Consider the following 14,959-nt stretch of genomic DNA (forward strand, 5'->3'; position numbering starts at 1 on the left):
CTATCTTCCTGGAACCACTCTCCTCGCCCTTTGTTGGCGTGAGTTCTTTCAACTTCTGCTATGTTACTGTAGCATTTCCCCTGAACTAAGCGCATATCCGCAAATTCGTGAAAGGAAATTCAAAGTAAGTCACAGTTTGAGAAATTATTGTTTTTATTCACAAGAGTTATCTACCTGTAACTATTTGTTAATGACAAAAAACATCATTGCCGCTGTGCCTTTTCATCAAAAATTGTAGAGGAGAACTGAACTTTTTTTATATAAAAAATTTTCGTAATTTGAAGCAAAAATCGGAATTTATCTTTTCGAATGCTTAAGTATTCCAATATGCTACCAATTAAACATGGAACAATTTCAAAATAATGCTTAATAACAAAGTTGAAATTTGATCTTCAACTGTTAATATCTTCTAGAAATTTTCGAAAAAAAAATTCAATATTTTTCTCGTACTGCCCAAGTGAGCCTCTATCACCCCCTAAAAGGAATGACGCCAATTTTGAATCACCCTGTATGTATGTATACATATAGTGTGTCAACTTTATCCTGTCTATAGCTCTTCCTTGTTTTACCGTATATTTTAGACAGATAGAACGTCTTCAAATCACCAAAATTAATTGAGTTTTTAGTTCTATTCAGATACAAGTTGAAGCAGCGAAAAGTATTAAGTAATGCTGAACGCCAAAAACGATTTCGTGCTAAAAATGAGCATTCAGTAATAGATCAACTCAAAGTAGCTTCCATCAACCACGAACTAGTGCTGAAAGTCAAAGATCATACGAAAATTACGACAAAAAAATACAGAAACTCAAGAAGAAGAAGAGTTTACACAAACCCAAGAATCACTTTTGACGAACGTCCAGTAACGCACACCATTTTTTTTAAATAAAATACGAGCTACAATTTGAGAACGGAACAAAAGAAATACAAAAAACAGAACATTTGTTTTATCATTCCATTACAATTATATCGTTTATTATTATTATTAAGAAAAAAAATAATCATAGAGTTTACGTTTGTTGCTTTCTCATGTTTTAAACGCCGCTATGTCAAAAACTACTGAATTAAGTCACCTAATATGTTATACAAAAATACTTAGAATTTAATGTAGAATCTAATTCTACATTAAAAATAGGCTACTACATTAAAAAAAAAACTGGACTGTCATATTTTATTTTGAGCTACCCTGTATGCTCCAAAGCAACTGAACAAATACTTTGGCAACAACCATAAAACTTTTAAATAAACTTTTTTTTCCAGTCGCTTTGAATCCCATATTTCTGAATAAATCGGATGCACAATCAGATGGTGCAAGAATTGGAACTCATTAAACCTGACATGTATGTTTCTAGTGGTCAACGATACAATTAAAATAAGAATACTAAACTTGGTAATTAATTTTAAACAGAAAACCATTCAACTTTGGGATAAACTCCAGCATGCGATTGCGTGATGGCATCGATTAAATTCAACGACGTTCAATTTCGGGAAAACAGAACCCTCGGCATATATTTCAGATTTCACAAAAAAAGATATTTCAACAATACTGATGAGTTGTGTAAAATTTGAAAAATTGTTTACTAGGCGTGATCAACTATTTCTCAATTGCTCATTGCCGAATAGCGCAGAATAATAGACGGCACTTTGCACCCTCTAGACATAGGCAATACCGATAGGAAGCTGAGCTTAGCGTTTGGTCCAGCAGAGCAATTCCGCCATGAGAGCTGTCATAGGCATGTGGGCGTAACAAAAGCTATTTTTATAAATAGAAAAACTTCCAATACTTTCTAAATGTGAACAATGTATTTTTTGAAGTGCTTTTTGTTTCTATTTTGTTTGCTGATATTTTACGTACTCAAGTCAGCTGATGGTAAGTGCCAGATGAAAATATGTATCTGACCTAGATTCACTTGCAGTTTCTTTCGCTGTAGCTTGCGTTGTGCATTTAGTGCAAAGCTAATTTTTCTGATCAATGGAAGTGAAAGTGCAGTGAAGGTACAACTTCTAACTTTCGGTTTGAAATGAATTTTAAGTATGTGATTTACTTGTTTAAATTAAGTTTAAATATTAATATTGGCTCTTAAAAGCTTTGCGATAGCTAGTGCATTGGTGGTAGAGTTCAAACATCTACAACGCCACACCTTTCTAAAATTGACATATCCAATTTTCAACAAAATATTGAAAACTTTCAAATATTCAATTTTAAAACGCTTTTTAAATAAAATTGCTATCAGAAAGTCGAGAATTTTTCGACAATATTTAGAAAATTTATTATTTAGATTTATTGACGTAATACTTCATTCTAATTTTGGCAAATACATCTTACATTATTATAATATAGATTTGTTTATTTATGCTATTTTCGATCTTCAAATATTTCCACTTTGAGCAAATTTGCAAGAAAGAATAACCCGACGATAATTCCCAGAAAATTCAATCAGAAATTGCTCAACATAATTGAAATTTGAATGTTTAGGCCAAATTATAAAATTATCAGATTTTTTAAAGAATTATGGTTCTGATTTAAATACGTAAGTTCTCTATTATTGTTTGCGCTTTCTAATTTGTGCAAGCTATTATTTCCTATAGATTTCATTATTATTAAACTATCCTATCCTATCAATCTTCGGCCATCTTAGTTATCCCTATCAACACGGTTGATGCAAGATGAAAAAGTTGGTGTGTTTACACTGGATGAAATTCAATCATACAAATTTCTTGTAATGAAGTGGGGATGTAATTATTAATTAAGACCAAGCACTTTCAACAACCACGTCATCATCAGGGCCGCTAAAAAGCAAAGTAACCGTAAGTACCCTGGAGGATACTATGGAGACAAAACCAAGCAGATGGAAACAACGCTTACTCTTCAAATCACAAGCAAACATCCCCAAGAGCAACGAACAAAACATGTCAAACAAAGGTCAAAAATGTCTGACCAAACCAGTTTTGTTCGGTGCTCTTGGGGATGTTTGCTTGTGATTGACGAGTTAGTTTTGTTTCTTTGGCCATAATTAGTTACATACACCCTTAATTAGAAAAAACTTGGTTGGTTGAACAGTTGATACAGTAAGTACATGATAAGTTAGAATACAAATTACAAACTGCGACTTATGCGCCTTCGTATAATATTTTTTCTTTTGGAATCGATGAAATTGATATAAAGATAGTTCGAAGAAGAAAGAACTACTAACTTTTGAAAAACAAACCATTTGATTGGGTTAAAATGTGTCCAATTGTTTGATAAAAGACAAATTTAATCATCATCAATTATTCAGATCAAGATTATTCTAGAAGATACACAGGGTGAGTTTTTTAAAGTGTTGCAAGACCATACCTCAGAAACAGATTGCAAAATATTGTGTCTACTTAAGTTTGTGCCATATGGTTTATTATTTATTCTACAAAAAACCAATGTTATTCTTTATAAAATGTTCCGCACGTTGTAAAACCTAAAATGCAATCAGCCGATATTAAATTTTCCATGTTTGAACGCGGTTTGTAAAAAACATTAATTTTGGTCAAGAGTGGAATACCTTTACGTTTGAAAAAATCGAAAATTGTTATTAGAAAAGTTGATCAGGACCAAAAACTGCGTTCAATTATGCTTTACCCTGCGATTAAAGAATCAAATTTTTATTAAAAATGGCAATATTTGCATTTCCATGCAAGTGTAGGCACGTGAAAATGGTGATGCACTTATAAACAATCTTAGACATTGAGATTGAAAACATCGGTAGTATAAAAAAATTTATCTAATTGAAATTTGATAGAAAGTAATAACCATACCTTCATCTTCTCTCTTTGATGGTAGGCCTATGGCCCATTTTTTCTTCGATTTAATTAGCCAAGATCCAGATTGTCAATCCACCTCTTTCTTGGCCGATCTATACTTCGTCTGCCATTTGGCCACTTATCTCTAGCAATACGAACTAGACTATCCTCTCTCATATAAGTTATGTGTTAATTCCATTCTTGTTTTCTCTGAAATACCCAATCATTGATGCTCTGCGGTTTGCCCATTTGCCTATTTTTCTCACTCCTTTCTCTATCCATCAAAGCCTTTGTTCCAAAGTTGTTTTGTTTCGGATGTGTCTGGTCTTGTTTCTGCTGTATCCATATATTCCGTCCATAATAATAATTCCATAATAAGTCCATTCCTTCCGTCCATAAGTGCCTGATTCCACTATTAATTGGTATGTCACAGGTTAAATTTCCATTAATGCGAGCCTGAACTTTGGTGCCGTGGTAAATGTCTTCTATAGTTTGGATTATATTGATGGGTATGTCTCTTTTATATAACAGGTGTACTATATCACCTATTTTTACACGATCGGATGCTTTTCTCAGGTTTATAAAGCATGGAGAGGCCGGTTTATTATATTCTATGGATTTTTTACTATCTGTCTCAGTACAAATACAGCATCCACACATTATCTTCCAGATCTGAAACCGTGTTGTTCATCTGAGAGTGAAATAATAGAGTTAGGCTTATTAGTAATAACCTTGGTCATTAGTTTATGTGCAGTCTAGCAAGTTTATGCCTCTATAGTTTTATGGTTTATGTTTGTCTCCTTTTTTAAACATTAACATTGTTGTAATTTTTTTCCATCTGTCAGGGATTCTGCATTGTGTTAAAATATTCTGAATAAGATTTGTTAGTATTTCTGTTAGATTCCCCCCTCCGTATTTTAGTAATTCATTCTGGGACGCGTCTTGTCCTGGGGATTTTCTGTTTTATAATGATATCAAGGCGGTTTCAACTTCATTTATAGTAACTTCTACGTGTTATCGTATACAGGGTGTCGCAATAAGGATGGTAAGCGGCTGTATCTTGGAAGTATGTGTTGTAGAGTGATCGAAAAAAAAACAAACTTGAAGAAAATAATTTGTTGGAAATTATGTTGAAATTTCTCAGATGACCACTAGATGGCGTAATTGTAAACGGTATTCTAAAAAGTCGATTTTATACAGAAATTGTCGCTATAAGTGAAACATCTAGTAAGATTAGTCAAAAGATCATAAAAAACAGTACTACTTTCCTTATGAACTTTGTTACTAGCTTGTCTAATAAACGCCTTGACCGATTTCCAAGTTTTTACTATCATTTGCCATAAAAACGCTACAATATCTGATATAAAAGCAACCTTAATCATTTTCGAAAATTCTGCTTCCATCAAGTTATTTTACACGCATTCGAAAGCACAGGAAAAAATGTGCTAAGCCGCAAAAACCGCATCTTAAAATAATTTCTGGAATCGATTTAATACTTGAAAATAATAAAGGTTGCCTAATTCAAATAATTAAAGTAGGCTTTGGAAAAAAAAATGTTTTATTTTTGCCACTATTTTCAACCTTACTCGATGATTTACTTATAGGGACAATTTCTACTTTAATTATTTGAATTAGGCAACACTTATTACTTTCAAGTATTAAATCGGTTTCAGAAATTATTTTGGGATGCGGTTTTTGCGGTTTGGTTCATTTTTTCCTGTGGTTTCGAATGCATGTAAAATAACTTGATGTGGTAGCATTTGAAATTTTTGTGGAAAATTAAAACAAATAATTTTTTTCGAACATCGGATTTTTAGAAAATTAGTAAGATTGTTGTTATATCACATATTGTAGAGTTTGTATTGCTCTTTCAATTGATAGTAAAAACTTTGAAATCGGTTAAGCCGATTTGGAGTTACAGGTTTCTTTGAATTAAGCGGTTTGACTCTCCCCCCACGCTTTATTTGACAAGCTGGGAAAAAAGTTCGTAAGGAAGGTAGTACGGTTTTTTATAATATTTTGACTAAACTTACTAGATGTTTCACTTATAGGGACAATTTCAACAAATTATTTTCTTCAAGTTTGTTTTTTTTTTCGATCACTCTACAACACATACTTTCCAAGATCAGCCGCTTACCATCCTTATTGCGACACCGTGTATATGCTTCTACATTTACTTTTTCTTTATTTGGTCCGCCAAATAGCTTTGTCAGATATTTTATCCAGTTCTCTTCCCATATTTTATTCGTTTCCTTTATTTCTGCTATTTATTTTCTTGTTGTTGTCTCATTACTCGCCATATTTGTTTTCGTCTGCTATAAAAATCTCCTTATCGCCAATCTCTTATTTTAGTTATTTCCTAAACCACGGTGTTCTATAGGTTTCATCTGAATTACTTGTTATTTCTCGTGTGCCGAGCGCTTCTCTAGTGGCATTCTCTATGCTTTCTTTAATTGTTTCCCAACTGCTATTAATGTTCTCGTATATGTTCTCAGAATTTCTATCGAGTTTTGCGGCCAGTCTCCTTTGGTAGAGATCTTTAGTTGATTCATTCCATAATGCTGCTACGTTAATTTTTTCTGTTCTTATTGGTTCTTTCTATTTTCTTGGCTTTATTTTCAGTTTTAGCTTTCCCAGTAATAATTTGTGTTCAGTTCTAATAACCATACCAGCAACAATAAATACTAAATAGACAGTTAATTAAAAATTTATTAGTTAGGTGACAATTATAAAACGTATCGCAAAGCTGCTGAAAATTTCAATAACCGACACTCAGCAAAGAATCCTCACTCTGGCACAGTGGGGAACATATGAAACAAATGCAAAACGTTTCGAGGTATAAGTGATAAGTTTATCAACAAACGCCAACCACAGGTTACCACGTTTGACAAGGAATTTGAAATAAGAAATTATCATTATGGCATATTCAATCAGCAATCGAAGATCCCAATAATCCCTTAAGAACAAGGGCAGCTTTGATACCTTATCCTATTATAAAAGATATGGTTTCAAACACTTTAAAAATCAACAGGGTGAACCAATACAATTTATTCATACGTTAAGACCAGGAGATTGTGATAGACGCTTTAAATATTAATTTGTGATATCCAAAGAATGTTTGAATATAACCCATTTATAGGAATACGTATTCTTTTTTCCCAAAATTGCCTTTGGTGGAGTGCCTATTACGTATTATTTATCCAATAATCAGTTGCATAATTATTACAGTAAACAATTTGGCATTTTTGCAAATCGTTATATTTCACGTGAAATAATTATTTGAGCAGTAGTTAGTCCATTTAAATATTTTCTATTGTAAAATGAATTTCGTATTTCATTATATTCATTGCCGTTCTGATAAAGTAATACATTTGTTGGTTTATCTTTAAATTTTCCGACTCACAAAGACATGATATGTGCATTGAAAACCTTTCTGTCGCGTATTTCACCCCAAAATTTTTCTCTTTTCACAAGACAGATTTTACTCAAGTCTTTTATTAAATATTCTTAACGAGTACTGTTATTTCAAAATAAATAACGAATTATTTATCAAAAGGTAATCAAGGACTGTCCACCTAGAGGGTATCCTAAGACACACTTAGCCTCAAGTAGTTGAAAAATTGCTATTAATAAAGATATTAATTAAACAATTTACCTGGACTCTTTGATCGTGATTTTGATATACAATACTTCTGCTATACTGAACGATGGGAAAATAGCGAACAAATGGTTTTTATGAAATAATTTATTACCTAATTGCAATTTTTCTCTCACAGCTTGAGTTTTACTGTGTCGTAGGATACACTCTAGGTAATAGTTCCTGATTACCTATTGAAAAGAATTCGATCATTATTGTGAATTCAGCAAATTTTTATGAATCTGCAAAAAAACTTGCGGAAATTTAGTTTTATTTTAATTAAATAATATATTTTTAGCCAAATAACCAACCTAGAGGTTTTGGCAACCAGAATGCGTCTCAATCATATAGACCTTATTTATGGCGTTTGTTGTCGCTAAGCCAGAGGGGGTCACCGAAATAAAACCAGACTAACGTCTAATTTATTATTATGTCAGGATGTAAATTAAAATTCATGGTAGAAATAGAGTTCGAATATGATCAACTAAGATGTAAGTGTTATACAAGCTTTTCAAAAACAAACAAGTTAAAAGAGGAACTGACTTTTAACAATTTAACATTATTGAATAACCGATTGTAAAGAATCAGTCTATATAAAAATCATTCTGTTTCTATAACATAAATTTATTCCACATAGTTGAAATTGATCCACAATTCAAGACTGAACACAGTGACGAACTGCAAATAAAATAGTGAATAGAATGTAGAATAAATGTGCTGCGACTGACTGGTATGTGTAAAAGTAAAATTTATTTTTAGTCCAGGAGGGTTACAGATTGGCATGCTCTAAGGTGACGTAACTTAGATATCTATTGGAATCGCTCGGAATGGTATACCTATTGAAAGTATCGAGGTGCGCCAGGTTCAAAAGGTGTGCTATTTGCATAAACAACAAACAATTGAAAAAAAAGCTAAAATCGCGTTTTTCTTCAGAAACACTCGCATACAACTCGGTAAATATGCATTCTGGAGAAAAAATGTATACTCATCAATTTCTTCGTTATGAAATGCTCGATAAAATAGAGTTGGTCCGATATCCGAGGATTTGAAGTGTTCGCTGGAACATGCTCGAAAGCGCAAAAAAGTACGTTGAAAACAAGGTAATTTTAAATTATTTATTTAACAATGAAAAAATAACCCAATCACGCCATACATTTTGAAAAGTACTTGACTGCATTACAATACGAGTCGCCAGGCCGATTAAGGTCGGACGTACAGTTTTTGCATAATGCAATTTTTAATTAACCTACTTGGAAAAAATTACCTTTTTTTAATTTTCTGCCAGGCGCAAAGTTATGAATATTTTGGTGCGCCCGCGCTTTTACACCTTCTTGGACCCTTAAACTGTCATATATAATTGTTATATTAACCCTTTTAAAAATTTTAATTACTTTTTGAGCGGTTTTAAAAAGTTTGAAAATTTTGGCTTATAAAAAAATTAGCCTATGAAACGGGACTTACGAGTGGGAACAAATCGGAAGGTGCGGAAAAATAGTACTCGGAAAGATGCTTCTTTAAGAAAAAAATAATGCAATTCGGTCCCGTAGATGTTCAGATATTAACTTCCAAAGTTGGGCAGCGTATACTGCGTAACGGTTAACGACATAACAATAAATGACACACCAGTCGATATGTTTTTCGATGTATTTTCGTATCTGCTTTCAAAAATTACATTGCACGTGTGGATCACGCACAAAAATTTGTATTGAGAGATTTGTATTTGAGACAAATTTAAGGTTTCAAGAAGGCAAAGACCTAAGAGAACGTTGATTTTTACGAATCATGAGTTTGTGGAAATTTTAAATCTGATGAGGCCGCTGTTGTCTCGCCGAAACGTAATGAAATAAACGAAATTCAAAATTTTTTTCTAATTCATTCAACTTCAATTCAATAATTGCAAACATTTCAAATCTACAGATATCGGAACACCTTTATCTTGTATAAAATTTTACAGCGCACAAATTTATTAGTACACTGTTTTGCTAAAATGCATAGTAACCGAGTTATATGTTTCCGGGAAAAAAACGCGATTTTCTCTTTTTTTCACTTTTTCGTTGTTTATGCAAATAGCACAACTTTTCAAGCTGGCGCACATCGATATTTTCAATTGGTATACTATTCCCGAGCGATCCCAATAGTTATCGTTATAAGTTACGTCACGGTAGAACCATACAGGGTGATTCAAAATTGGTGTGATTCCTCTGGAGGTGTTGTCTGCCGCTGTTATAGGAGTACAGAAAAAATAGTAAAAGAAATTAATTGTTATTAAAAACTGAGGAATTTGCAAAAAACTATATCAGAAATACGGCAGCAATGTTTTTCAAGGTAATCTGCCTAATTAACATTTTGCAAATACCTGTTGCTTCGTAATTATTAAAAACTCCGGTAACCATGGAATTATACAGAGTGACAATAAGATAGACAAGGATGAACGGATACAACGTACTTTCGAAATGTCTACCTGTTCTCATCACTCAACTTGGCTTCATCTATGGTTCTCATAACCTCGAATTCTGCGGGGTTTGGTGCATAGAGTAAGTAAAATAATTTATTTTACTTTCTCTATGGTTTGGTGTTTACTCCAAACAAGCTAGTCCCTGTGTAATGTCCTTATTATCCACTCTTATCAAGCAGCTTCTCGTATTCAGTTAATTAACTCGTGCTGCATTTGTATATCCTTGTGCTGTGTGTATCGTACAAACGTGGTAGGAATGTAGCGCTTCCTCGGTGTTTATTTCGTGCTTGGGAAAGTCAGTTATTGTGCTCTGAGTGCCCCTAGAAGGCCCTGATTCGATTATGCCCAATACTTGTTCCTTTGTGTCTGGAACCCGAACATCGATTGTCGTCCACTATCTTCCTCTCCTCGCCTTTTGTTGGCGTGAGTTCTTTCAGCTTCTGCTATGTTACTGTAGCATTTCCCTTGAGCTAAGATCATATCCGCAAATTCTTGAAAGGAAATTCAAAGTAAGTCACAGTTTGACAAATTATTGTTATTATTGACAAGGGTTATCCACCTGTAACTATCTGCTAATGACAGAAARCATCATTGCCGCTGTGATTTTTCATCAAAAAATTGTAGAAGAGAACTTTTGATATCAACAATTTTCGAAATTTGAAGCAAAGATCGTAATTTTTCTTTTTGAATGCTTAAGTATTCCAATATGCTATCAATTAAACACGGAACAATTTCTAAATAATGCTTAATAACAAAGTTGAAATTTGATCTTCAACTGTTAATATCTTCTAGAAGTTTTCGAAAAAAAAATTTTAATATTCTTCTCCTACTCCCCAAATGAGCCTCAATCACCCCTTAAAAGGAATTCGCCTGGCCTATTTATGGAGCGGGATGTTTCTTTAGCAAAAAAATATATACATTGCACCCTATATTATACGCTCAATCCTGATATTAGGGATATTAACGTAGGGAAAGTAATCTGGTTTATTAAGTCGATGTCACATAAAGGGGACAATCCCTCGATATTTTTGTACCATGATGACAAAATTCAAATATAATTTAATTGACTTTCGATCAGTAGGTATGGTGTATTTTTATAGACTTTATGGTTATAAATTTATAGTTAAAAACTTTCGTTTTCGAAATTAAAAAAAAGGCAGTAGGTTGTTTGTACCGATTAGTATTATAAAAATACACCAACTGTGGTCTCATTCATTTAACCCCTCTATTAACTCATATCCTGCCTTTTCAGCCGATGGAAAACATATAGAAGCAAACCCAGATGCTAAACGACTCTATGACGACCTTCTTAGCAATTACAATCGATTAATTCGGCCGGTGTTTAATCATACGGAAACTCTTACAGTATGGCTCAGTTTGAAACTATCGCAGCTCATCGAAATGAATTTAAAGAATCAAGTGATGACAACAAATTTATGGGTTGTTCAGGTAAGAATCAAGTTCAACTGTAGTGAGCATTTAAATTAACTAAATTAATCAAATTAAAAGTAAGTTAAAACTCGTGATTATTTAAAACAATAAGACATACCACTAGTTTATATACGAAAAATAGTGGCTGTTCCAAATGCAGTGGGAACATTAGTAATATTTCCATTAGCAAATAAAGTTTTTATATGGGTCTGTGCAAGCTAAACATTTTTATGTATGGACTAGCGGAGCGACCCGTGGCGTTGCCCACGTTGACCTGTAGCTACGTATGCAATTTGTTCGAAAACAGTCAGTAGAACACACTGAATAAAAACTGAAATAACGTTCAATGCATCTGGTACTTCATAGGATCTGCTATCTAACGCAATTTACAATGAGACTCAACTGGGTTAATGAATTAAGTTAATTGGTTCACCTACTTTTGATTAATACAAAAGCGGTTAAACAAAATTATAAACAAACAATTGAGCTATTTTACTGAAGTGCTACTGGGTACACCGTATTTTTTGTTTTTCTTTTTTTCTTCCTTTTAAAATGCGTTGAAATATAATTTGAGGAGAAACTACATAAGTTGGAGAATATTTTGACGTATCAATGTCATTCCTCAGTTCATTACGAACATTTTAGTGTAACACAGAATTTTTTTGCTCCAAGCCGTTGGAAGGTTAAGTCGTTTTGAAGCAATTTTTAGCTGTTTCCCATAGACTTACATGTAAATTGTAACTCAAAAACTAATAGAGTTAGGAAGTTGAAATGTCAGAAAGTTACTCTCCAACAAACTAAGAAACCTACAGAATTTCAACATTGTAGTTCGGTGCGATCATGGTTAAATTTGGAGTTTTTATGGACAGACAAACAGACATATATTCAATTTTATATTGTTAATTTATAAATTCTTGGGGATGTCGTCCTAATTGGAAAATTTGGGTTATAGCTAGATGTCCACCCATATCCAAAACGTTAAACTTCTTTATTTTCCAACGTTTCGGCAGTGCTCTCCTGCCTTCCTCGGGGTTACAGATACTGTAAGGAAAGCCCGAATGCAAAATCTATCTCTAACAGACCTATTGTTCTTGAAGAGCATATTGTTGCAAGAATTATTACAAACTCCTAATATTTATACCAAGGTTAAAAGTCATTAAAGAGCAGAGATTTCACTCACATGAATTAATTAAGGCACGATTCCACGTCAGCACAAAACCAATCCAAAACACAGGCCACGGTACACAAATTAATTTTTTTTGGTATCACCTTAAGATTTGGTCGAAATTAAAATATTTAAATGAAATTTATGGTCTGTCCATGCTAACAGATAATGTCGACTTAACTATTTGCACAGGTGAATGTTTGATTCTGACTGGAGACAACCAGAAAAAGTCAACTTATTTCACTTTATTGTATTTTTTTTATTATTAATATATAAATAAAATCTAATTAAGTCAGAATGCCATTGCAAATAATGCTTAAGTGCTTAGTGTCTGTTTTAAAGTTAATGCTGTTAACATTTTTGATTATTTCAATTGTTTCGTAAAGTTCCCGCTTCCTTGTATTGCATTCCGATTTTAAGACTTTAGTTTCTGTGTAATTGAAGGTGTGTCCTGGTTCGATAGTATGCTTTGTTAGAGCAGTCTTATTTTTTTATCATACTTATGCCTATGGGTTTTATTTTGTCTTTAAGTTTGATGTAGTTATAGTTTAGAAGGATATATCCTTTGTGGCTTATCATAATGTGTTCTTTTTGAAAGATATTCTGTACATTTTCTGAGAGATTTTGAATATAAGGGATTGCTGGATATTGATTAGGTTTAGTTTTAGGCTTTTTATTTTGTTCATTATTGTAAAATTTGTATATTCTCCTTTTAAAAATTTTGTTAATCATTCCTTGTTAGTAATCGTTTGTTAGTAAAACTTGTTTTGCTTTTTCTATTGTGCTGTGTCGAAATTCAGGCCCGAGCCGCAATGCCCATTAAAACGGATTTTTTTTACAGAACGTGTGCTGAGATTTGAAATTTAAATACCTGCCCGACCATGTTTGCTTTATATACCAGACATTTTTCTCTTAGTGCGGGTGCATCTGTAGATCTGATAAACTTTTCAAATACACATTGCGTTATTAAACTGACAATGATTTTGATTTATCATTTGATTGATTTGATTGAGTGTGATATTATTGTGTTCGGTGCAGTTTATTTTATAACGCTGATAACAATTAATCAACAAATTATCAAGRGAGAAGCTGCAGATACTGCAAATACTAGGTAAAGGGTGCTCATGTACTAAATGCCTGTTCAACTTTCGCCTTCTTTTAAATTTGCAATTAAAGTACACACACAATTATACACACTAAAGCAGTTTAAGTGCAAAAAATGCGGATCGTAGATCAATTTGCAGAAAAATGTATTACAAACAGGTATCATTTTTGAAATCATCATAATGTTTGAAAGTCATCTTCAAACGACCGGGTATTTATCATTGCAAATGAGATTGCACATTGCCGTGTACTGTCCAATATTGTTTTAAGAACTAACAATCGATGATTTGCAACAAAATTGTGCCTAAGATCCACTATAATAAAGTTTTTGAAAAACTGTTGGACCTATTTTAAATAGCCTGATTGATTGTGGACGTAAATTCGTATCAAGAAAAGATTAAATTAAATTCAATCGTATCGATACAATCCCGGTACCGATTCCCTATGTCTTACTCTCCGTCTGTAGTCCAGATGCTGCCCAGATGATGTCCATTTGCTTTGTATTTCACTATTCAAAGCTCCGATCTCCTAAAATATTACTACCTACTTGTTTAGTGATTTTCATTGGAAACAATTGTTAAACCAGATGTTGAGCGGATATTTTCTAAAGAAGGCAGGGTCAATTGATGAAAAACGGTCAAGATTAAGTGCAAATAATGTGTCACAACTATTATTAATAACTTTTAATGCAATAATATGTTCTATTATTTGTTATTTTATTTTGTAACAGCAAATTATCAATATTTAGATATCTATTTTGTAATCTATCATACTTAACATAAAATGATAAACATCACTACTGTTTTATAATAATATATAATAAATATGTTATCAATTTAATTGAAAAAATATTTGAGTTTACCTCGGTTATTTCAGAAAACATGGGTTCCGTCTTCTTATTTTCTATCCCGCAACGCAATCTTGATGTTAAGACGAATCTCCCTTCCACTTATAGTTGGGCTTATTTTCAATTATCTATATTATTTCTATGATTAATTGTGTTTTCCACGCATCAAAATGGATTTTTTCCCTTCATATACCCTTTGATTCCTTTATGATTAAATCATCTCAATTCAGTTTAATTTTTTTAGCCTTGGATTAGTTCAGTTAGAATATTTTTTTTGAACATACGCACGATGGCTTACATTATGTATATGTACATATAGTGTGTCAAGTGTATCCTGTCTCTATGGCTCTTCCTCGTTTTACCGTCTATTTTAAACAAATAGAACGTCCTCCAATTACCAAAATTATTTGATTTTTTAGTTCTATTCAGATACAAGTTGTAGGAGACAACATACACAAGCGCAGTAACAAAAACATGCTACAATGCGAAAAGTATTAAGTAATGCTGAACGCCAAAAACGATTTCGTGCTAAAAAAGGAGCATTAAGTA

General features: G+C 32.7%; 1 protein-coding gene across 1 annotated transcript in view; it reads left to right on the forward strand.

Annotated features, from left to right (window-relative positions):
* The first annotated feature begins 1,695 nt into the window (after positions 1-1,695).
* LOC109540751 (acetylcholine receptor subunit beta-like 2) overlaps positions 1,696-14,959 on the forward strand; it is a 35,031-nt gene continuing 21,767 nt past the window's right edge. Inside the window, exons 1-2 of the mRNA XM_019909202.2 lie at positions 1,696-1,867; positions 11,116-11,312. Of these exons, the coding sequence (XP_019764761.2) occupies positions 1,798-1,867; positions 11,116-11,312 (267 nt within the window). The 5' untranslated portion in view covers positions 1,696-1,797. The remainder of the gene's footprint in view (positions 1,868-11,115; positions 11,313-14,959) is intronic.

The sequence above is a fragment of the Dendroctonus ponderosae genome, unplaced genomic scaffold (assembly GCF_020466585.1).
Source record: "Dendroctonus ponderosae isolate FM_Combo_2020 unplaced genomic scaffold, Dpon_F_20191213v2 Dpon_F_20191213_1, whole genome shotgun sequence".
NCBI lineage: Eukaryota > Metazoa > Arthropoda > Insecta > Coleoptera > Curculionidae > Dendroctonus > Dendroctonus ponderosae.